Source organism: Solea senegalensis, linkage group LG9 (genome assembly GCF_019176455.1).
Source record: "Solea senegalensis isolate Sse05_10M linkage group LG9, IFAPA_SoseM_1, whole genome shotgun sequence".
Taxonomy (NCBI): domain Eukaryota; kingdom Metazoa; phylum Chordata; class Actinopteri; order Pleuronectiformes; family Soleidae; genus Solea; species Solea senegalensis.
The window spans coordinates 21,982,039-22,007,640 of NC_058029.1; the positions used below are offsets into that span (position 1 = coordinate 21,982,039).

The window sequence follows — 25,602 nt, forward strand, 5'->3', positions numbered from 1 at the left end:
AACGAGTTGCAACTCCAGACTCTGTAGCATGACCTATAAAGGACCAATAAGTCCCAACTACAATTCAGAATCAAGAAAACATCCACACTGTACACAACAACAAGCACACCAAGAGGGAACAGAGGCTCAGAGATGGAAACATGTAAAGAAAACACTAGACTACAATATCCACAGTTTTCCCTTCAGCAGCAATTACGTGCATGTGAGTGAAGCTGACCCTAACAGCATTTTAGAGCCTTATCTCCTCTGCTCCAGTGGGACACAGAGAGAGAGCTAACACATCTATATATAAACCCACAATGCAGGGATTGGCTGGATTTTATATGATTTGTTATGTCTGGAAAGTCGCACATCCACCGTGTAACCCCTCACTGTTTCATTCATCTCTCCGTGTCTTTTTAATCTAACCAGGTCTTTAAATAAGTAAGATCGTCTATTGTGGAGTGCAATTTTTTTTTTTTTTTTTCACACAGTCTAATCTCCACTTACTGGCACATGACTCAACTGTTCTTTGCTTTCCTGCCCATCACTCCCCCAATCTGCCCATCTATCTGTTTGTTCTGTCCCTCCATCTGTCCGGCTCAACTTCCCTCTTTCTTCTTTGCTTAGTGTGTGTTCAGTCAACAAAACATGAGTGACCACGCTAAACACATTCCCCGTCCACACATACAGTATTCTCTCTCTCTCTCTCTCTCTCTCTCTCCCCCTCGCTCTCTCTCACTCACTCTCCAGACTGTGCTTGCATCATTTGCAGGGCAAACACTTCCCGAAAACAGGCACACAAAAAATTGTAATCAGCATGGAGAGGTGCAGCGGTCTGCCCACACAGAGGGGAGTAAAAACAGAAAACAGACAAAGTGCTGATGTACAACACATACAGATGCATTTCAAATGAGAGAGATGACTATCAAAGAGCCACTCCTCTCATATTATGGGGAGGGAGGTGAAAACAAAAAAAGGGTGTAGAGGAAGATCTACACTTGTGATTCACTCAGAGTACTGTGTGTGTGTTAGTTTTGGTTTTGTGTGCCTGCAGTTTTTTTTTAGTGGTCAGTGCATATGTGTGAAAGAGAGAGAGAGGGATGGGAGGAGGAGGAGGAGGAGGAGGTGGGGGGTGATTGAGAGGGAGATGGAGAGGGGAGAGGCACGAGGAAACCGCTGCAGTGTATTGTTAGGCTGAGCGCACACAGGAGAGGGAGACAGAGAGAGAATCCCCCATTTTAGCTCAACAATATTACAGCAGTGCAGATATCCACAACAATGGCAGCCGGACACTCTCAGCTCTATGCTATTGATCTGCTACTGGCAACACCAATACACACACAGTCAATCTAATTGCTGTTTTAACCTCTCATTAGATTATTGCCTGTGGTTGTTTGGATCTTTCCGGTTAACAAATAATCCAACCACATTAGCAGTGTCACTCTCAGTAACTGAGCTGTTAAATACATGTGCTATTTGGTCCAAAGTGACAATTATTATTTTTATTATCACAATTATGAATCTAATATTACAGGCATATTACAGTAATATTGATGCTTTAATATTTCAATAATAAATAAATAATAAATAAACAATAGTATATGTTTCGCTAAAATATGTGATTGTTGATGATGCCTCACATCTTTATTTAGTCCAATTTGTTTCCCTCGGGCATACTGACTTACTAACCAGATCACTTCTAAGACACTGCACTGGAGAGAGAGAGGGAGGGAGAGAGAGAGAGAGAGAGACAGAGCGATAGCGCAAGGGAGTGAGAGAGAAAGAGAGGGAGGGAGAGAGAGTGATCGAGCGAGCACAGGAGGGAGAGAGAGAAAAAGAGAGAGCACAGGAGAGCAAGAAAGAGAAGCAAAAGGGAACGAGAGAGTCGCAGGAGGAAGAGGGGAGAATGCACGGTGTCTGGGTTACACTTCCACGCTTGTATCCAGGGCCTTTGTGAATACACCATGGGATGCATCGGCTCCAGGAGACTGAGTAAGCTTCTCGTCCTTTGCTTATTGTGGGCTGGGGGTGTAAGGGTGGTGGGATGACGAGGAGGAGGAGGAGGAGTAGGAACAGGATGAGGGTCCTGCAGGAGAGATGGTTTGTATAGAGACAGGACAAGGCTGTGTGTATGTGTTTTTTTTCTGGGTTTGTGTGCAAGCTGTTTGCAAATCATTGCAGTGTTAAAGCAAGCTGTGAGTGTATGGTTACACAGTGTACAGGCAAGATGTCAGAGGCAGTATGTGCTAAAATGTGCTACTGAGTGTGTGGTTGCATCCCCCACCTTCATGCTCCCCTCCCTCCTCCAATCCCTTGATTTATGATGCTGTATGGCAGTATGTATGTGTGTGAGTAGGAGGTAGAGGAGGATGGAGAGGAAGGGGCGAGAGGCGGGAGATGGAAATGCTCTGATAGTGCTTATTTATAGGACGGCATGGCTTGGAGAAAGGCAGGAGAAAGAAAGAAGCAAAGGGATAATGTCATTTTCAGGGGTGATGACACAGTTGATTATTTGCATGAACAGTATTGGGATAGAGGGGGGAGAGAGACACAAGCAGCAGAGGAGGAATTGTGATGCAGGCTGGCAGGGAGGAGGGGATGCATGGACAGTGATGGAGAGAGGGCAAAGGGAGGGGCATACGTGTGAAGGCAATGGTGCGAGGGGTTTGCAGGTGAGGACCCTCCTGGATAAAACTATTACGACATGTAAAGAAACTAGAACCAGGACTGAGGCTAAGCAGCAAAGAGTAGGATGGGAGGGGTTGTATAAATGCTAATTTGAGGTTAAAAAAAAGAAGAAGAATTGCTTGTATAAATATATTTTGAGATATGTTCCACTGCACATTCATGTACTGCACGTAGCAGGAATCATGCTCAAAGTAAAAATAAACACAGACCTCCGGTGATGTTTAATATTAATGAGTCACTTAGCACATTAGGCACTTAAATGTTAAATATATCTATGGTACAACATCCCCCTGAACACTTTGAGTGTCACTCTTTACAGGAGTCACGGATGCCAAAACCAGGTCACAGACAGGTGCTTCTGTATGTGCAACCCACTGCTTTCTTTAACACAAATGTAATTAATTCTTGATGGGGATGATTTTTTTTTTATTAATCTAGAATACAAACATGCAGTAGAAAGTATGACTGAGTGTTTCAGGCAATTCCAAATTTCTGACATATATTGCAATTGAGATTTTATTTTACAATGAAACTTTTTACCTCAATTTTTAATTCAGTATTTACTGTGTTACAGATTTAAATTTAAGATGGAGCATTACCACATGAGATAACGTCAAAATATTCTACAAGTTTTCTCTGACACAAGAATGAGAATTCAATGCATTTGTCATAAATTGGAATAGAACATAAGGCAAAAGAACAGAGCAATTAAATTGCAGCCTTTGAGATTTTATTGCTTTTTTATTCCACCATTTCAAACTGCTATTTTGATTAGAAAACAATGAATTGTTCAGGACTAGACCAGGAGTATGAAGTGACACAGTTATGGAGGCAGGTGTGAACTGAATACATCAGCAGAGCTGAGCTCAGGCTCGTTGCAGAGCAGGAAAGAAGATTTGGGGTGCAGCTGTCAACACTCAGGTCAAGACAGGAGTCCAGACACACTTGGCAGCTCCAGATGCTGAAAGTATGTGATTGAAGGAGACACAAGGCGTTGGAAAAGGTGCCACATTAATCTGATTGTGAGCCACCTGAATGTTGATGCTCATTTATATACGAGTGATCACAAAAGCTTACAGATCTAGTAAGGCTGCTCCGTGAACATGAGTTACATTCTTTAATCAGTGATGAGGAGCTGTGATAAAATTGCTTGAGTACACATTCAAAGCACGGTGTCTGCTGTCAGTCTCATGTTGGTCTCTCTAATAGAATAATTTATCATTTTGCAAATATTACCCAAAGCTGTGCACTATGTAATCTCACATGAACACGTAAACAAAGGGAAGCCCAAGCATGTGTGTTTGCCCACGTCGGCGAATCTCTTGTATGCAATAATAATCAGCAGCGGCACTGTCGGTGTAGAGGCGTGGTTGTGTTTACCCTGGGTGAGAATGGCTTTTGTGTGTGCTATTGATCTGCCTTCTCAACTGCAGTCCAGATTGCCAAGCAGAGATCAACAGGAGCAGCAGGACTGGATGTGTCTCTGCACGGGAGTAGCCCCTGACGTATTTGTCTGCCCTCTGGTAACACTATCTCCTCCACCTCCATCAAATCTGGGAGTGTGCTCCGTGGTCCAGCTCTGATGTCCAATTGTACCTGCATACTGCTGTAGTACTCAGTAGTATCTGTTTGTAATACATTACAATGGCAGGCAAACCTACTGAATTTCATCATGAAAAAACTATCATAGTCTCTGTAGTCATAGTTTATTCATACTTTCATCGCTATATATGATTGTTAGAGGTCTCTTTGTTTGATCTATTTTAAACCAAATCCCCCAAATATCAAAAGTTGCAGACACATGGAAGTTGTTAGTACATAAAATGAACTGTTACCTTCAGGAGAGCAGATGATAGGTCATATATATAAATAAATTAAATAATCTTCCTGAAGCCAACAAGGATATAAGAATATATTGAATAGTCGCTACGGGACATAATAAAATAAGTCTATTTCCTTGTCTAAGTCACTGGTTTCAGGTCTTCTTCAATAGAACATGATGTGAATTCTCCAAATTGTGCTCCCATTTAGAGGGAAATAGACGATAAAGTACAGCACATATGAGTGGATACTATCGTCCAACGGGAGCCTGGTTGCAGGTGAAGCTTCTGAACTTCCGGTTGCAAAACCTCTACCTCAAGCAGGCCAAATCGCAATTCTGGAGACTCTAAAAAGTGTTGTGTGTTTGCACAGTATACATAATATTTTATATATCGAACCTTGATTATATTGCTACTGGAACAAATTATATAGAGATACTGCTGTTGAATAATTGCAGCTCTACCCATTGGCTTGTGTTTATTTAAAACCAAGAACATCAAAAGTTTTAGCTGTGCAAAACGTATTCTTACAAAGTTTAAAGATGAAATCTACCAAGAATCGATCACAACAGGCTGAGTTCAAAGTTCATCTGTGCTTTAAACTAATAGGAAAAAGTAGTGACCCCCAACATTTGGCTTAGCTCTCCATCATCACTGTTAGCACAGACACTGATGGATGCACTGGAGATGAGATGTCCCCCATCCATCACCCTCTCGGGGAGCAAAAGCCTTGAGATGCAGTCGATGGGAGGTGCACACAATAATGGCAAACCATGTTTTTTCCACTGTGAATCAATGTGTGTTGTTCATAATTACGCTTCATTCAGAGCAAATTCCTTCATCTGCTGAATACAGAGTTTGTAATAGTCTTCTAATATTGATCACAACTTTAAATGTAATGTTGATAATGCTGTTACTCATAAATGTGCTGAAGGCTTCAGAGAAATTTTTCTTAATCCAGTTATTGGGCTGCACTGTACCAATGAGTGCTGGGAACATGAATCATGGCATAATTTAAGGCATTGAGTTCATTGTGTAGAAATGTCATAGATCAGTGTTGCAGCAGGTTTCACCGGTTTGTCCAGAAGCAGAGCCTTTCACATATCATATTTATTTGTAGAGAGATAGTACATAACAATGGACATAGTCCTCACCCACGAAGAAGCACGGAAGTAGCAGTTCACCACCAGGGGGTGAGTCTGCTGGTCTATGTGAAAATGAGCTTCTACTTCTCACTTGATCAGGAAACATTTTCCTGAGTTTTCAATTTTCTCATTTTCTAGTTCCAGGTCTTCTTCAATAGAACATGGTGTCAATTTTGTAAGTTATGTTCCCATTTAGAAGATAAAGTATGGCACATATGAGTCGACACCAATGTTATTGCAGGTGATATGATATTTCAAGTTTGAAAACTGACATGGTGCTGATCAAATCGCACATCTGAAAGCCTCTCAATCAGAGTTGTCAAACTACAGCCGATGATAGTATTGAGTCATGTAAACATACTGAGCCTGGGTTAATGTAGGCTATGTGTGTGTGTGTGTGTGTAAAGTCACATGTGCACACATGTTTATGCCTCCCCCTGTGATTGACCTCCAGTTTACCTCATGTATTCATACTCTTGCTGTTATATTTATGTGCCTATAGGCCAGTGCATGTAAATATCAACAGTAGTGCGAGAATGTGAGGCGCGTCACCACATCCTCTCACCATCTTGTCTTTTCTACTGCGTTATAGTGGGATTCCCTTCCATTAAATAACAAAAAAAACACAACACCTCCGCTGCACCGTGCCTTCAGACATTTTTAGTGAAAAGCTCATGCCATAGCCAGGATTTGGCAGTTTTGCCAGTCTCCCTGTGTAAACACAGTCAATCTGACAGATGGAGGCAAAGGCTGATTGATTGGCTTCCGTCCAGGTTGGTAAAGCCTTGAAGCGCATGAACACATTCAAGGTGATGTAGTAGCTCAGGAATATGATGCAGCCTGATGACCCTATACCTGCACATGTGTGTTAGGGCATGAGCACATATGCTCATACAGCCCAAGGACTTCAGTGTAGCATGTATAGAGCATTAAGTCTTATGTGGGTGTCATACTCTCTAATGGGTGCTGTTATGGTTTGCCTTGTCATGGGTGCCAGGTAAAGGCCTGGATCATTATAGACAGGACTCTGATTAAAAGGTTTATAGCTGTGTATGTGTGATTGTCCTTGTGCTTGTCATCTTCAGCCTGTACGTGTATGTGGCTGCTCAAAAAAAATAATATATAAAAGACCTACACTGTAAACAATGTGACTCAGCCACAGTGAGTGAGTAAGTTACAAAATTGAAACATAATGCGATGAAACGGAGAATTTCAGCTCTACAATTTCATCTGTGTGTGTGTGTGTGTGTGTGATTTTATGGACATTTGTAAATGTGCTCAGATTTAGTCTGTGACATGTGCTGATGGTGTCTGTGTTACGTGCACCTCCTAACCACTGCGCTGATAAAGAAAAATGCTGTTTTTCAAAGGCAGGATTTCTACTTTGAATATCAAAGTGCAAGAACACACAAAGATTTCTTTCCTACAAAGGACCATCCGCTGCAAACTTCACTGGATGGTTTTCTTCACATCATCTTGACAGAATGAAATGATAATAACTGCATTTTTCCATTTCAGGTCTAAATGTTCATTATATATTTAGCAGGCCATTAGGATGATCAGGTTTATGATAGTGAGCTGCAGCAGACTGTGCCAAGATATTATGTGCTGTAGGTGTTCAGTTAGTTCAGTCAGTGCACTGATGACAACTGTTACCTATTTAGCTTGTGTCAGTGATGAAGCCTTATATGGGATGGCAGTCACATCCATGCCTTAACAGATTAATGGGACGTGTCAGGACTACAGATGACATGCAGAGTGGGGATGCCATTTCACCAACTTAATGGGAGTAACGTGTGCTGTATTTGAGTGTTTCAGCAAAAGTATATCAGAGCCCCTGCGTGTGAGTGGATTGTATCTTTCCTGAGACACACTTTAACTCCATTTCCACTACAAGAACTCTACCAACCATCTTGGCCGAGGCACTCAGCTGTGTTCTTGCTGAAGTTTGGAGCTCAGTCACTCAGCAGCTGCTCCTATCGCTGTAAGAGGGCTGCGGTCCAAGCTGGTACCCCATCGTGACAACCAGCTTTTCTGCAGCTGTCACAGTGAACAGGCACCAAGACCCCTGGTTCCTCGCTGTTACTGCTGCAGGGCAAAAGGAGTAAAAATGACAGATGATGCTCAAATGCTTCCCACTTCAGAAGGAGTCATCAGGCCACCACGGCCAGAGCTCAACTTGACAGTGCAGTCGCTGCAGATCTTTGGTTGTTCGTAACGCACGGCTGCACTGCTCCCTCCTTTTCCTCCCCCCCCACCACACCCCTCCCTCCTCCGTGCCTGAGCTCAGCCTGGCTCCCCTATGACCACAGGGGGGTATCCAGTGCTGTAGTGCTGTGTGTGTGAGGGAGGAGGGAGAGTGCCAGGGGAGGAAAAACTGGCTCAGAGCTCTGGTCATGTGCTCTGTTGTTGCTGTTTTCTCAAGGAGGCATCCTGTCTGCCTTCTCAGGAACAGAATTACGCATTTGCTTACTGTGCTGCTGCTCAAGAGTGGCACGTACCAGAGTGAAATAATACTCAGAATACTCAGTGTCCCATATGACCAATGAGATGCAGGGCAGTGACTACTGAACCATCATTTATAGTGACACTGTGAGAGCTATAACCAACTCTGGCTAATCACAGCATGATAAAGCTTGTGCTCTGATGTAATCACATATGAGAGTCACAGACAGTAAATAATAAACATACAGACACAGCGGTGCACACTCTGGTGCATTGCTGTGCTCAGGCTGAAGGGCTTCCAAGTCATAGTTTGTACTGCTGCAGTCCACAGAATTTGTGAGCCACGCAATGAGTCATGGGGGGGTTGAGTGACTGCTAATCTACTAATTGGCCAAGTGAGATTGAAAAATTGCAATGAGAGGACTGAAGAGAAAAAAGATGGAGATAAGAGAGAGGCACGGTGTGTGTCCCTTTGCATTATATTGTACATTGCTGCAGGCCCAGTGTACAGTGTGTGGGTGTGTGCATATATTCATGTATAGTTTGTGTTTGCGGAGCAGATTTTCAACTGAGAAGAGGAGGAAATCTGGGACACTCTCTCCCACCCGGGCAGAAAATGAAAAACTCTCTTTGTCTGACTGATATCGGCCAATAAGTAATCACCTCACGCCACTCTCCACAGTGCCAAAAATCAAACATGGCCTGGCTAATCCTTCTGTGGTCACACATAATTAATTTGTTAAAGTTCAATTGGAGAATTTAAATATGTACACCCCGGAAAAAAACGTGACAAACCCAATGCTAAGTAGTGTCTGTACATCGACAGTCATAGGTCTCCTCCAGCTGATCCAAAGCACTTTGTTTTCATAGAAAACGTGAGTACAGGACACAGCTACAGTGCCCTCAAACGCTTTTAAAGTAGTAAAAGCTGTAGTGCATAAGGTTTAAATAAACAAACGTCTGCTTCGTTCAAATGAATTCACACACGGCTGATTAAGGCTATCAGCTCCACAGGACTCTCTCTGTGTTTCTCAGAACAGCAATGTGTTTCCATTGTTTTCCATTGCCCAGTGATGTGAACATCACTGGGCAATGTCCAATATTGGGCATGTCCAATATTGAAAATGCATCATCTTCCAGCTGAACACAAAGTAAAACATGAAACAACTGTGTGACTTCATGCCTGAATATGCCTATCGCAGCTGCTGCTGTTTCCACACTATGCATTTTAGTTTCCTGGATGCAGTCTGGACGAGTAACGCTACCATAAAAAACACTTAACTTACCAGAGTACCACAGAAGCATAGAAGCAGTAGGTCATGTAGAGACGCTGGCAGTGTTTTGGTAATAACTCAGAAGTCCTCAAGGGGGCAATAGACGTTCCAAGCTGAAGATTTAAAGGAACAATACAGATGCAGACTTTCAGACCCAAGCAAGTTGAGTTACAAAGGCTCTTTAGCATGTTTTGTATCATGTTCCTATTTTTTGTAAATGGACACATCCAAATACACTTAGGGTTTGTAAGAGAGGTTTTGTGGTGAAGATCTGAACTGTAATAGCGGTTTAAGTTGCTTCTGCACAGCGACAGAACACATTATACATCTGCTTTGTTTAGGCTGTGTAGCCTGCTGCGTGACTACTGAATTGACTGTGACACATAAAATGTGGCATTGTGCCCCTTTAAGGTAAATTTACCCTGGCAATATAAAACCAAGCAGCTATTTATACATACAGTAACTTCATGTACCTACTGTGATGATCTCCACAGGTATAGAAAGGAGAAGCTGCTAACTATTGAAGAAATAACAAAAGTGGGTTGAATCAAAGTGGGTCAAACAAAGCAGGATTCAAAACACTACAGTAAATATGCAATAAAAACATTCCTTTAACTGCACAAATAAAGCTAGTTGTTCCCGACTGGTACTTGGCACACCCTTCCCTGAATGAGTACAAAGGGTCAATTTTCTGGAATGAAGTCTGTCCCCTGTCTGCTGCCCTTGCTGTGGTCTGATGTGTTTGGATGGAGTTCAGAGGGATTGGGTAGTATCTGAGAGCCCAACAGAGACAAAGTCAAGCGGATGTTTCTGAATCACTGGGTCAGTGGGTCAAAGGCATCACCGGACATCCAGAAAGCCAACAACTCTGCTCCGTTACTTCAAGTTCAGGAGGAAGTGCAGCTGTGGAAAACATGACTCGTTCAGCAACATCCACACATCCACACCAACACACAGTGCTAACACAGGAGTGCGCCCCTCAGAGAGTTGCACACACAGAGCATAGACCCTCTGATACAGAGAGCAGGCACCCAGAGACCAGAGCAGTGTTTAAACTCCATTACCAGTACAGTCTATCTAATTAAACCAATGTTTTAATTAGGATTTGGACAGCCAGGAGAGAGGAGCCATGATAATGCTAATTTATCCAACAGAGAGTGTATTCCAGATGATTGGATGGATGCGTTTGTGTATGATCATCCACTTGGTATCAATAGGGGCATATTAAACATTGTGGAGATGTCATTTACATGTTGAGGACTTCAATAAGTGGAGGGAGATTAGAAGAGCAGTGAAGACAGTGTGAACTTATGAGGGATGCTCAAAATCAAAACAGTTGTGGTTGTGGAGGTTGTGATGGAGCAAGGCCTCACTTTAGTTAGCTGGACATCATGAAGGTCATGGTGATGATAGAGATGTGGTGAGTGGCTGAATGGTCAGACTGTCCTGCAGCAAAAGTGACCAAATCGGATGATTATGCAGCAGCTTAAAAAAAGTTTGCATTCAAAGACAGAGGGTTGCAAATGGATGTATGTAAAAAACAACAACAACAACAATAATGATAATGGAGGAAGTCAAGAGATGTTATCACACAGCACACAGTGATTATGTTATTATTCTGCCTCTCTTTGGTCTTTGTGAACAAAAGCAATGTAACTTGCTATGTCAAGCATTACTATCAGACCTGACTGAGGGAGAGTTTGAGTGTATACAGCAGAAGTGCAGGGGCAGACGGGGGCAAGGAGCATTTATCCCATCAAACTGCAGAACATCTGGGATTTTTGAGAGGAATTGTTCACTCCTGAAACCTTTTGTGGGCGCTTCTTTGTGTTTTCAGTCATACCGTCTACTGTCTCTGTCTTACTTTACTACCGCAAAGTTGCTGTTTCCTCTGTCAGTGTAGACATGAAACATGTTTTATGTGCAGCATGGTAATGTCACTGGGCAACACAAGATCTAAAATGAGCTGAACATACTTTTATATGGACATGTGAATGAAAGTGTGACAGAAAACAGAATGTCAATCACATTTAAATACCAACATTCAATGACTGATTTTCTTGAGGAACTCAGCCAGAAAGATAATTAGTCAGACATGGCAATTTCCCACTTGTGAATGTAAATAAATCAGAATGTAATCATCAAGAGGACACCATGAGTTATTTGCACTCTGGTGAAAAGTAATCTTCCCTCTGTTTCACTGGAGATTAATTATCGGTAATTGTTACCTTGTGTTGTAATGATTTCTAGCATGTGTGGGGCAACCTGCTACAGTTCATGATTGGACATCAATCCAGCTGCTGCGATGCTGTTAAGACCCTACATTTATTATTATTTCATTATATAATATATGTTTTTATTAATAAGTATGATCTGGTGTGTTGTTGATATGTTTATTTATTTTTGTGAAAGCAATTCTTCTGTTTGATTTAAGATTAGTTTAATCACCAAACTAAGTTAAACACAAATAATAAACTGATATCTCTCCCTCCTTTCCCACTTTATGTCTCTCCTTCTCCTCCTTCACCCTGCTCTCAGCGGCAGATGGCGTGCCAGTCCAGAAGGATGGAGAGCAGGTATGTGTTTATCAATCTCTCTACGTTGCCATGCTTGTTGACTTCTATTGACAGAGGACTGTTCTCACTTCACCTGGTGAACCAAAATGGCTGCGGGTTGAAATCAGCAGCAGTTACAGTACATGTGGAGCCACTCTAGCTCTCTGTAACTCAAGGTGCTTATGCTAGTAGTTTAGAAAAGTAGTGCAGGTCATGTCAATGTCAGTCACTTAACTTCCACTACATTACACATCAGCCAGCTGGTGTGGTTGGTTCATTGCAGTTGCTACCTTGTCTGTTGCTTGATGCTCCTCTGACAGTCACTGCTGTTTCCTCTCCTCTCCTCTCCTCTCCTCTCCTCTCCTGATCCCTCTGAGACAGGACACAGGAGAGGAAACCATTTTTGGACTAAAATGTTGAAAACTCTCCAGCAAATGCACTGTCTAATTCCATCATTTATTCATGTACTGCGCCCCAGAATGCCCTCCGGTCCCATGGAGAGGATGAAAACTTAAACACACACACAGACACACACCAGCATTGTCATGCCTTTTGGAACAAACATTGGACATGCTGCTTAGCTCTATGCCATTATAGTGTGTTGAATTTGTCAACACACCCACATGGGAGAGGAAGAAGGAAAGTGAGAGAGATGAGTGCAGAGCCGGAGATGGACCAAGTGGGAGCAAAGAATAGCATTACAAGGAAAAGAAGAAGAGAAGAAAAGAAACGGGAAGAGGCTGATATCGATTTGCACGGGTTATCTGGATATCTACTGCATGTGGTTAATGGAGATAGTGAACACTGCCCTGGTCTCTCCTCCTCATTATGTCATCTAGTATCATATTACATGTACGTTCCATTTTGCTGGTCTGTAGATCAGTGGTGGAAATGATGTACAAGTATAGTTTTAAGCTGCATTGGTGTATTTAATGCTTTTTGAACTTGTCAGATAACATGTTTTGATATAAACATGAAATATCAGCATCATATTTCAGACACTGGCTGCACTGAAAGATCAGCCACAGAAAACCCCACAGTGGATAACCTCTACTGATGTCTTTGTACTGAAAATATGAACTCCAACAAGCAGATGATTAGCTTAGCTTAGCATAAAAGATGGACAATTAAAGTTTCAAATGTAGGTAATGGAACTAAGCACTGCAGGAATCCCAGTCAGTAAATATAGAGACATGGTGCTTTTGTGCCCAATTTTGATTTTTGATTTTAATTTGAGTAAATTATTTTGTGCACCCTGGACTGTCTGTCCATTTCTGCAGGAAGGTTAAAACATATCAGGACAGCTACTAACCCATGAATGTCCCCGCTCTCACTCGTGTCAGTCCTGCTGATAGAGAGACATGGCTGTTGCTTATCTGCTTTGTCCCCAGCACCTGCCTTCACACACACACACATGCACACGTTTGTGTTAGCCTCGGCCCTGTCCCTGTCTGTCTGCAGCATCAGATACTGTTTGACATCTCTCTCTCAGACACACACAATTTTCAGCTGGCTTGCAGTGTTTTTGTCAGCTCATGTAATCACAGAGTTGAGAGGAGAGGAGAGTCTGCCGCATATTCACTCTGCTGTACATAAATAAGCAAATATAAACTGTTTAATCCCCTCCCTTCTCCTTGTCATCCTGCTCCTCGACTCTTGATTTTTCCTCGTTCTTGGAAAACCTCTATGTTCGTCTCTTCTCCCCTCTCCTTTTTCTGTATTTCTTTAACCTCCTCTGCATGTTCCACATGCAAACGTCTTCTCGTCTCTCTTCTTTGTCGTCTCCCTTCCATGCATGTCATTTTTCTCTGTCCTGTCACTCTCACTCTTTCCCCATCCTTCTGTCCTCCCCTTTCTCCTCCTCAGCATGGACGTTCAGAATTTTCATGGGAAGGAATCAATGTAAGTGTCGTGACACCATTCCTTCATCTACAACATTTCTTTCTTTATCTTTTTCTTTCTTTCCTTCTCCTGGTTTGATTTAACTCACCCTTTAGCAATCAGCTGGTCCCCATGACTCCCCTCACCCCTGGGCTTTACAGTCGATTTCAATTTTATGGTAGTAGTGCACAGTAGTGAGCACAGTCAGAATCACTTCCTGGTTTGCAATAACTTTGGGTAATGTAGTGTTTATCTTTTGTATTAACCCGACATCTCCATCACTTCTCCTCTCCACTCACCCCTCTTTAACACACGCTGTCCTGATGTGTTTGTGTGCCCTGTCACACCTGCCATACGGTCATTTCCTCCACACTTTTTCCCCCTCCTCCATTCCTCTCTCTTTCTTTTGTTTTACTTCCCCTCTAGCTGTCTATGGAAGACACCACGTCAATCCTGCCAAGGCTCAAAAGGAACTCAAATCCCTACGGCATCGGAGCACTGGCTAAGTCTTCTCTGTCAGGTGTGTCAGGTGTGTGTCTGTGCTGTAACTGGTAAACCGACCCCATGTTGGCTCCTTCCTCAGTGGGAGCTGGAGTCAGCATGGCACCCTAAACGGGTTCCCCTGTATCACTTCCTCTCCACGCTGCGATAACACTCGTCAATGGCTCCTCGTGAGTCATTGACAGAATGAATTCAGCATGATAAACACAACACGCACACGCACAAACAAACATCATCATCTTGTTGCTCTTTCTAAGAAAAGGTGAGTGATAAGTGGGAAGTGTAGTTGTTTTTTTTTTTATGTTAAATGGTTGTGAAACTGTGGCGTCCTGAACAAGCATCAGCGTTGATGTTGTTGTACTGTGTGTAGTTCAGTGCAGTTTTAGTCCAGTGTCCTTGGTTTCCTCCAGTTGTCTTGTGCAGTACAGTGCAGTGCAGTGAAGTGTATTTCAGCATACAGTGTAATGGAGTGCAGCTGCCACGCTGTGTGTTGTGGCACTGATTTGTCCTCTGATTTATTCATAAACCTCATCTTCATGCGCCACCATCAGAGAGGATCACACACAGACGCAGGGTGTTACAGTGTTTGTCATCACATGTTGGTCACATGAGGAATTGGAATGCAGCCATTATGAAGACATCAGCTGGTATTTTTTGTTGTTGCATGCAGTTATTTTTCCTAATTAAAAAAAACAACAACAACAAACATTATGCAGTGATTCATGAGTTAGATTCTCAGTCAGTCAGTCAGTCAGTCAGTGAGGAGGAGCAGGTTATGTGTTTTTTGCTCAGCCAGCACAGTTAAGCAGAGGTGTGTAAGTGATCCTGTCAACAAGGCAACCTCTCATTACTCATGCCACATCACCCCAATTAACCTGCTCCAACCCATGATGCACCTGTGTCAGACATCCACTGCCTCCTCTCCCCCATGTAGAGTGAACAAGCGTTGGCTTAGTCTCATTAAACACGCAACAGTCATCTCCACCACCATTGTCATCAAGCCAATCTCATAATCCATGTTCACGCAGACCATTATTTAGTACAGCAGGATTTGACTGATCTTTAAGTGAGCCTACCAATAGCTAATACTTTATGACAATATCCAGGTTAAATTAAAGCTTTAATTTAAAATCACTCATTTTAATATCATTATAGTATATTCACATATACTATAAGGAAATCAAACCTAGTTCAGAACAACGACTATGGTGATTATTAATAATGCAACAGTAATGCATTGAAATGGCCAACACTGTTTATCAGTCCAACCCTACTGGAAATCCAAAGTTCCATCAGTCATCACAGCTCCGATAACCAAAGAGTGAAATTCATTTGAGATTAACATATTTCAAATCTGTCTGTCTTTTCTTCTTCTCTTTCCATCAACTGTCCGCACAACTCAAATATCAAATCCACTTCTTCAATTTCTCCTGCCACAACTCTGTTTCCATCCACTCATATAATCAACCATCACTCTGTGACTCCCCTCACTCAAATCCTCCTCATTGCCATACATCCCACTCTATCAATGCGGCCTTTCTTTACTCCAGGAGTCACTCGCACCATGAAGGAAAGGGTGACAAAACCCACTGCCATGGCTCAGGGTCGTGTCGCTCACATGATTGAATGGCAGAACTGGGGCATGCAGACGGTCGGTGCAGGGGGCATTTCCCAGTGTCGACTGACCACACAGGAGCGGGAAAAGGAGCGGCGGCTGGAAAATGACGCCTACAGTGACCTCAGCGATGGAGAGAAGGAGGCCCGTTTCGCTGCAGGTGTGCAAACACACTCTCAAAAACACACAGGGAGATTTGAGGACAGGCACTCCACAGAGCCTGTTAACTGACATCAGCAGAATTATGTGCTCATCACCTCACGCTGTGGGATGCATGCCAGTGATTCAGCCAATTTAACAGAAGGCAGGCCCACACAATGATCCTGACTCGACCTTGGAATCCTCACCTCAGGTATCCTGCAGCAGTTTGCAATCTCAGAGGCGACACTTCTAGCCTGGACATCGATGGACGGAGAGAGCCCGAGGTCGGGATCAAACCAGGGCAGCGTGGCTCATCTGAGCGAGGTCAACCAGGAGAGCATCACCAGTCGAGGTAAAGATCTATAAACATGACTGCAACTCATATCAACACAGCTTGTACCACAGAATCTAGTAATCATTACAATAATGTAACAATGTGCTTACATTGTTATTAATACGTGGAATACATTAAAGCATGTGACAATAGGATATATATATCACAAAAACTAAGTCAAAGTTAAATTCAAAATGTTACTCAAATACACTTATGTTTACAATATATAATATGCATTGAATTCAGTATTGGTTTTATTTTTTACTGCAGTTGGCCTCCGTGATGTTGTATGACTGCCTTATTGTGGATTTCATTATTCATTACTTCTTCTCCTTCCTTATTCTTTATTCCACCCTCATCTTTAATGCAGCATTTCTACAAAATAACCCCGTTAGTTGTAGCATTACATTAATTCATATTAAAAACACGAGATGATTTAATAGGGTAATTGGTCAAATTAAAGTAAGCTCTGATATGTAACATTTAGGAGATATTGAATATATTACAACAAACTTCTCAAAAGGATGTTTGTGTAAGTGTGTCATTGCTTTAAAATGGAAATGGTTTGGTCTTCGTAGCTTTAGAATAAGCCTTTCATATGTAATTTAGGCAAGAACCTTGCTTTGTGGAGGGAGCCATCTTGCAGCTCAAATAGACAAAAAAATCAGAATTTCTGGTGTGTGACGGCCACTGACGTGCATGAGAACATGAGTGAGTGCAGGAGTCCTGTGTTTGTTTCAATCTGCAGTCTCACCATTACATGTCACTAATTCATACTCACTGGACCGGTAACTCTGAAAATCACTTACACACATCTAGTAAAATCTTTACAATAATCAATAATCAATTTACATATTGATTAGCAGTAACACTTGCAATACTTTCCTCTGAAATGTAGGAGTAAGTAATATAAAATATAAACTACAAGTAAATCTTGGTTACTCTGGACTAGTGCCCATGGTCAGCAAGCTTTAAAACATTTGTGTTAAAGGTGCTGTCACTTTGTATTATAACATGTGTCTTGTTGCTTAGTAACGAGAACAGACTGTTCCATCTCCAGGGCGGAGGGTTCACTCATTATTAATTTCACATTTTACAACATGGGTGGTTGGAAGGTAATCCCGCCCACTGTATCTGTTTATAGTATCATGACTGCAGATATTTTTAGTCCACACCACAGCAGTGCAAACTTCGTTCTCATTATAGCGACAGTGAGCTGCTGTTAAGATAAACTTCCTTAAGGGTATGAGGCTCCGGTAATTAATTTACTTAAAATTATATCACCCTTTTTAAGCAAATGAACCTGTAGCACAGAATGTTTTGCAGTGTTTACTCTTGGGCCCAGTTTACTCTCTTCTCTTGTGAGAAAGATAAACTGCCTAAAATCAAAGCTGTGTCTACATTATGCAGTTTGACATAAGTGATTAATGAACAGTATAAAGGTGTGCCAGAGAGTTACCGTCAATACATTATTCAGTTTGAAAACTTTTCTGTTTGCCAGCATTTCTCTTTTTCTTGGTCTAGATCCCAGTCAAACACTTTCCTCCAGGACAAACCAAAGTCAAAATTAAAACGTATTACTTCCTCACACTCTACTTAACCGTATGAAAACCAGATTTACTCTTTAAACATTAACCATGACGTTTGTGTTGTTAGCAGAAATTCCATGTCATTAGAGTTCTCATGTGATCACACTTCTCAGTGTAGTCTCCTCTACAATGTTGTTTTTCTCTTACTCTACCTTCCACTCACGCGGTTACATATGCACACAGGCACACACACACACAGTGGCGAGCACTGGGGGGGGGGGGGTCAATCACCCGGTGCCCTAATGGACAAAAACGCTGGGCGCTAAAGTGCCCTCGAGTCACAGGACGCGCGCTAAAGTACCCTCTACGCTGGTTAAAACCATGAGGAAGTGCTCTACTGGCTGCCATTCATTTGTGGCCTCTAAAGCAAAATATAAACTTTGAAAAATGTATTGTTTCTAAAGGAGTGCCTGTCAAGGGGAGAAAAGGGATGCAGTGCCCTGTAACATGACCTTGCAACTTCATTTTCTATGGGTGTCCTTCCAGTTCCCTACTGTCCCTACATAACAGTGTCCCAAAGACTGTCCTTAGAGGACATAATATTCAGTGCTGTATAGAAAATGATACTGTGCAGTAAAGGATGTCCCAGTGTCCATAGGTCTACACAGGCGTGTGAGAATGTGGGAAATTATACAGTAATGGTGCCTGCCCCACCGGTGCACAATAGGTGTCCTTTTAATTTTTGCCCCTGCCCTTCCAAATGTCTGTGCACGCCACTGCTCACGCACACACACTTGTTCACACTCAGGGACATAACGCATTCTCTAGGCCCAGAACATAAAATCAAGACTTAACATTGAAAAAGCACTTTAAAATTATGAGGACTCGCCAAGATCTCCTCACTTTCCCAAAATGTTCTCACTTCCTAAGGTTTATATGTTTTTTTTAGTCCTCATGTAGATAATAATTCAAACATACACACACACACACACTGGCCAAAAATCACTGGATCGGATATCGCAAAAAGGAAAGCCAGTTCTACTGTGAATATGAATATGATGTTAATGCATCAGCACAAATGCCTTATTACCAGCTAAGTTTAAAGGGGTAAAAGACTGGGTTGATCTGATATCAGTTTTGGTGCAATTCAAGGTTGTGATATTGGTATTCTATGGGACAGACAAAGTGCCATTGATCTCTCAGGATGGATGTTAATATCTGGTCTAAACTAGGCCTTTGTTCTGAACAGCCACATAGTATATGCATTTCTCTCTTTGTATAATTCATTATATCAAAACTGTCATGTAAACTTCAAAACTGTCATCAGCATCAAACATATTAAACATATTCATGGCAGCTGCTGTTTATTTTGTTGTTGTTTCTTTCAGATCAGATATTGCACCACTCGTCAGCAGAGGTGTGGCCTCACACATACGTGTCCCAGGGCCACTACTGCCTCTCCTCCTCTGATGCCTGGGAGCCGATCACCAACGACCCCTCTGGCGTGGCATCTCCCGCTGCTGGCTCCTATGTATTGGGGACCAATGGGTACGACGGGCAGACGTCAGCTCACTTACTGTCGCAGCAACAGCAGCAGCAGTTCAGTCTACAGCAGCAGAGTCAACTACAGCAGCTGCAGCAGATCCAGCAGATCCAGCACTACCAGCAGCAGCAGCTCCTGCAGTATCAGCAACAACAGGTGACTGTAGGAGAGCTGGTGGAGGCCCAGGTCTGTGCGTGTGACTCAAAGTGTGGCTGTAGCTGCAGTGAGATGCTCCAGCACAAGTTGCTGAGATTTAATATGTGAGCAGAATAAACATTTGAGCTCTGGAGCAGTCACTGAGGACTTCAAATGCTCAGAGCAGACACAGATTATATCAAGATATTGTCTCTATCAAGCAAAAGAATAATACTATAATAACAGTTTACATGGTCCTCTGTGTCGTCAGATATCTCTGAAACTCCAAAGTGACTAGATTCATTTATCAGACATGATTCTTTGTGGTTCTTTGAGTCTTGTAGACACAGGTTTCACTCAGGAACTATGATATTTTGCATTAACCACAGGTCACATTGAACTCACGATCAATGTAACTTAATCGTGTAATAGCGTAACTTGAAAAGAAACAGTAACTTAAACACATGGGAAATGCTTTTGTTCAAGTTCAACTTATTTAATATCTAAACTGAAACTTTTAAAAAGGACCAGTGTGTAGGATTTAGTGGCATTTAGGCATGAAGTTGCAGATGGCAACCAACACAATACCTTTTGCTTTTGTATATGTAAACTACACTGGCCTTCACATAAAAACACAAAAAGCCCTCCCTAGAGTCAGCGTTTGATTTGTCCATTATGAACAAACATGGCAGACATTATAAAAGAGAACCCATCTGTGCAACTTATAAATAGAACAGAAGAATGGTCGTTCCCACCCGGTCTCTTCCCGGTTTTCAAAAAGCCAGTACGACTGTTTTCGGTAAGCTGTCAGCCAAAGATGCAGAGATGTTCTACAGATGGTGTCTTTTCCATTTTAGTCCATGTTGAATGCCCCAGGATTAACTACTAAAACAACTAATCACTCACATTACCTTAAGAAGTCCAAGCTTTGACCAGAAGTAAGGAGCTGGCTTATGTTTTAGCGGAAGTTGTAAGTAACACATGGAGTGTTACTTATGCTTATGAGTTTGGACAGTCAATGTACACAAACATCACTCATAAAACTAGACTCACATAGAACTATGATCATTCCCAGTTCCTATGCAATGTGAGCACGCCAAAAAGGCAATATTTTACCCACAGTTCTGTCAAACAGTGTAAACGATCCTGTGGCGCAAAAGCACCTAATGACTCCTGTATCGTGTACAAGGACTGCATTGTAAACAGGATTGATTTGCTTGTGTATTTTCCTCTCCGTCAACACCAACAGTGGACTCTCACATACGTGGTGAAAGCGTCAACTGAAAGATTTAAATGCAGCTTTAAACGTTGCTGAACTGCACCGTGGGTCAGCTGCTTTGTTTTTGCTCACAAAAGAAGATGACAAAAGTTAAGCTTTACAAGCATCAGTACATCAGATCATACAATCATGATTAATTATTAGCCCAAACACCACTCTGTTCAAACAGAGCTATCGGATGAGGTTCTTCTCACTGATATGATATTTTTTTGTTGAAACAAATCCACCCAACGATGGCAGAAATCAAACCACCATCACTTTGTCTGTATTAGAAACTTCTCAACATCTGTTCTAAAAAGGGTGGTGGGTCAACCTCTGGAGACCTGCTTCATCAGCAGTTGCAAAGATCTCCACAGACCCGTCTCAAGGCGCGACAGGGTGCTCAGCTGTAGAAGGAACAGAGACAAACATTCATTCCTTAATCTCACTCCTGAACCAAAAGTAATCCCTTAGGAAGGCCGTTGAGAAGGTTTTTAGGGATTTGTATTTCATATTCATATTTAAAAATGTAATGCATGTTAAAGACTTGCAGTTTTGGGTCTGATTTTGTCTTATGTCTCCCTGCTGTCTACAGCTGTCAGAATGGTGAATGCAAGACAATACAAACGGACAATAAAAGTATTGTTTTATCTTGTCCACCTTTGCCCTACAATTGTGTCACCCTGCAGCACGTCATGAGGACAGATTTGATTTGGATAACCTGCCACAAACTGTTCTGATCACAGTCTCATCCCTCTGTCCTTTAGGCTCTGGAGCACAGGCTGCACAGCGCCAACCACTCTTTACAAGCTACGCCCAACAGCACCATCCACAGTCTGGTCCATCAGGTTCACCCTCCGTTGGTGGATCTGTGGAACACGGGACAGATGGAGGCCTTTCAGGCCGAGGCCGGAGGCTACATGGGTGTAGCGGCAGTGGTGGAGCCGGGTCTCTCTGTAATGTCTGGAGATGACATGGTGGGAACAGAACACTCCCCCCTGCTGGAGCAGCAGGAGGATGAGGATGAGGTCAAGGTGAGGTGACATCAAGTTTGATTCCGTCAATTTTCGTCCTCCGAGATTTATTTTTATCTGTAAAGTGCAGAATTTACACCATATAAGAACATACTAATGGTTTTATTCAATTAACCACAAATGACACAGCATTTGCCTTCATCATATACTTCCCACTGTTCTCTTTCCAATCCTCTAGACATGGGTTTGCTTGGGTTTGCTTGTGTTAAAGGAGACATATTATACCCTATTTCCCCAAGTTAAAATAAAAATCTTGGTTTAACCTTGAAACATTTCCGTCGTGTATTTGGATTCATGGGAGGTTGCATTGTGGTGTCAGACCATTCTGTTTATTTTTAATCTTTAATTTTTATGTAAATTTAACACCAAAGTTGCTGAAGTATCTCTTAAAAGACCAATGACTCGAGGCAATCTCTCCATCTCTAAAGCACTGCGCTAATGTCAGGTCTCCCTCAATAGAACATGATGTCGACTTTGTAAATTATAATAATAAAATAATAATCGCTGCACACAAGAGTGGACAAAATTGTGATTGACAGATAGTAGGAGCCTAGTTGTAGGTCACACATCTGTGACATGATGTCAGTCAAAACATGAATCTTGAAGCTTCAGAACAAGAGTGTGTTTTGCATTTGGAAGACTACATCCATTTTTTACACTGTACATCTTCTTCATGATGATAAAGATAAGATTTAGCCCTTGAATGCAACTGCTGAGCTGAGACCTTGGGTGTTAAATCTTCCTGGACACACCAGTAACAAAGAAGACAAACCAAATGACCTTCACATATGAAATCTTGTATCAAGGTCATTAGCCAACACGAAACTAGAAACGGTCCCTGAAGCAAAGAGGAGACAGACATAAAGAACACAAAGTGCTGGATTTTAAAAAAAATTACACATTTATAGTTAATTTAAATTGAAAAGTCTCCGGGAGAACAAATCAGTCTATAAACTTATGTTAATAGACTGGACGTTGGTGGTCATGTTAACAGTGTTTGAGTCACATGAAAATAGCCTGCTTAGTCATCACGGCAGACCTTTCATATATTTAGCTGCAAAGCTGTGGTTAAGCTAAGATGATTGAACCTGCTGTGTGTTTGGCTCTGTCTGTCTGTTCTGGCCAGGAGGAGGAGGTGACACTGTGCATGGAGCTGGAGTCGGCCACGTTGACTCCACCCACGCAACAAGGGGATGCCTCTGGAGGCAGTAGTCCAGGGCAACCGCCAGCCGAGCCAATCACAGAGCGGAAGGCTTCCGATGTCACCTCAGGCCTCATTCAGACACTAGAGGAGAAGGAGGAGGAGGAGGAAGAAGAGGAGGGGCCTGTCGCTTCCATGGCAACCAACTGAGTTCCTGGCTGTTAAGAGACTCCTTATTACAAACTGATCAGGGAGTCAGCGAGGAATGAGCGTAATAACACAATATATATCTATTAATCTGTTCCTTTTCAGGTATCACAAACATGACTTTTTGGTTTGCGAGATGAATTCTTCTTCGAAACAGATTTGGAACTGGACTCTTGACGAGACACGAGCTGACGCAACAAAGGACACCTGTTTCTTTGTAAGCCTTACATCCCAAAGGTAAAGGAAGAGGAGAGTGAGGGTGGAAAAGTGAAGAGGAGGAGAAGGAGGAGCACCAACCGACAGAGACGTTTCCTTCAAGGAAATGAAACCACGCTGAGGTGAAGAGGAGGAGACTTGGAAACATGCATGCTTTTTATGAAGACAAGCAACTTGACCCTGTCATCATAATGATAATGAAAATCTAACATAATAAAACATAATAATAATAAGGATCATTTTGTAATAAAGCAAAGAAAAGAACACAAGAAAAAACCAATGTATAAGTGTATGATAAGATATTATAGTTTTCCTATGGGAGAACTACTTTGTTTACAGCTGTTTCTCGACATACAGTATTAGATCATGTTCAACCAAATTCATTTCCGTGGTATATCGAACACACACACACAGTATCGTTTTTTTCACCCCAAACTCACGTGTAATTAAAGTAGACAAATATTTCAGCATTTCAGTGAAATGCAGTTTAACCCTCTAAAAATACATTTTTAGACGTTGTTGTGGTACCAGGATGTCTGAGGCACAACCCAGGGACGAGCCTGTCCTGCTGACTGCACACACCAAACCCTGCACAGAAAAGGATTGTACTGTACGATAGTGTGCTTCCTACTCTGTCTCGTCGTATGCATGTTTCCTCAGAATACTATGGGGTACCTGTACTATACAGCACTGTATAGACTTTGCACTGAACCGTAGTATCCCAGGTGGGGGCCACAGTGGACCTGCAGTGGGCTTGAGTGTTGGATAGAAAAAAAGAAAAAAAAAAAGGACAGAGCTGCATAAGCGAATCTCTTTTGCACTGATGCAATCCAACAGATCAGAGGTTGCCTTTGGACTGTTGATGTTACCCAGTTCCCTCTCTGAAAGCTTTCAGCACCACTGACAACCAAAACCGAGCCACTTAACAACACAAAACCCTCAGCTGCTTGTGTTCTTTCCACAGATGTACATTAGATAAGCACTGGTTTGAATGTACTGAAGGACAGACTGGAGGCAGTACATGAGGGTTGTTTTTGACCAAACACTCTCTTGATAAGCAACAATAAACAAGAGAGTCTTTCAGATTTATCTCGGATTGAAATGGATTCACTGCTGGCTCACCTGCACGCACATTGTCACAGGTCACTTTTGGGGGACACTGCATAGACTTATTTAGACTACACACCTAGGGCTGCAAAATGAATTGGAAAGGAAATCTCAATACAGCCAAGTGTAATATCCAGTTATATCCGTCAAATATCATGATCATTTTCAAATATTTTGAATATATCATGCAGCTCTCCCGAACCCTGACTTTAACCTCAGTTTTTTCCAACACAGCTTTTGCCCTAGAAGCTGTCCCCAATGAACGAACTCCAACAGCGACGTACACATACACAAATATCTAAATTGTAACCAGCAATAGGCAGGCAGGACACTGGTTTACCATCAGACCAGTGTCGGCTCTGTCGCATAGATGTAAATAGTGTGAGTATGGAAGAGTTTCCTCCAGCTCTCATTCATAGCTGCTCTACTGCAGTATGATTTCTTTTTTATTTGTTTTTTCCACATAAAAATACAACGTAGGAATGTCTGTGTTGCAAATCGAGCGATCACTCAAGCTATCAAAGAGTTTCACCTGGTGAATCCATCAGCGGGGAAACAGCAGTCGGTCTGAGATCATGTGGGGAAAATCGAGCCCGTGTGCCGCTCAATCTGCCAATCAGGGATTAGAACAGAAGGCTTGGGCTGAACACTAAAGCCGAATAGATCGGTGTCTTCCTGCTCATCATGATTACTGTGAAGCAGCTGCCTGGAGTGTGATAGTGATTATAATGATGTTTGAGGAAGCATGGGGTCATTTCTTTTTTTGTTTTTCTCTCTTTTGCTCGAGGAAGAATGGGTGTGTTCTTGCAAGGAGGGGAGTTCAACAGAGACAGAGAACAAAGTGGACTTTCTGTGCATGTCTCACTGACAAACTTGACAACGATACACGACCACTGTTTCCATCTTTTCCCTGTTTATGGGGGAGCACCTTCTCCCCTCACTTTGATGATTGTGTGAGAAACTTTTAAAAAATATATATATACGGTTTATTGACTTGAATGAATTTATTTTATGATTGCTTCTTTATGCAATGATGGGGACAATGTTTATT

General features: G+C 42.3%; 1 protein-coding gene across 1 annotated transcript; it reads left to right on the top strand.

Annotated features, from left to right (window-relative positions):
* Positions 1 to 1,835: 1,835 nt before the first annotated feature.
* On the top strand, positions 1,836 to 24,533 carry fam131bb (family with sequence similarity 131 member Bb). Its single transcript, XM_044034518.1, has 8 exons — positions 1,836 to 1,974; positions 11,893 to 11,930; positions 14,217 to 14,319; positions 15,842 to 16,066; positions 16,259 to 16,399; positions 19,299 to 19,609; positions 21,614 to 21,880; positions 23,007 to 24,533. Exons 1-8 carry the CDS (start codon positions 1,947 to 1,949, stop codon positions 23,229 to 23,231), a joined length of 1,338 nt encoding a protein of 445 aa, XP_043890453.1. The 5' UTR covers positions 1,836 to 1,946; the 3' UTR covers positions 23,232 to 24,533.
* Positions 24,534 to 25,602: the final 1,069 nt, after the last annotated feature.

Coding starts and splice junctions, on each gene's coding strand:
- fam131bb (XM_044034518.1), top strand. CDS start 1,947: ATGGGATGCATCGGCTCCAGGAGACTGA. Junction 1,975..11,892: donor CATCGGCTCCAGGAGACTGA/GTAAGCTTCTCG, acceptor CCCTGCTCTCAG/CGGCAGATGGCGTGCCAGTC. Junction 14,320..15,841: donor TTCTCTGTCAGGTGTGTCAG/GTGTGTGTCTGT, acceptor TCTTTACTCCAG/GAGTCACTCGCACCATGAAG.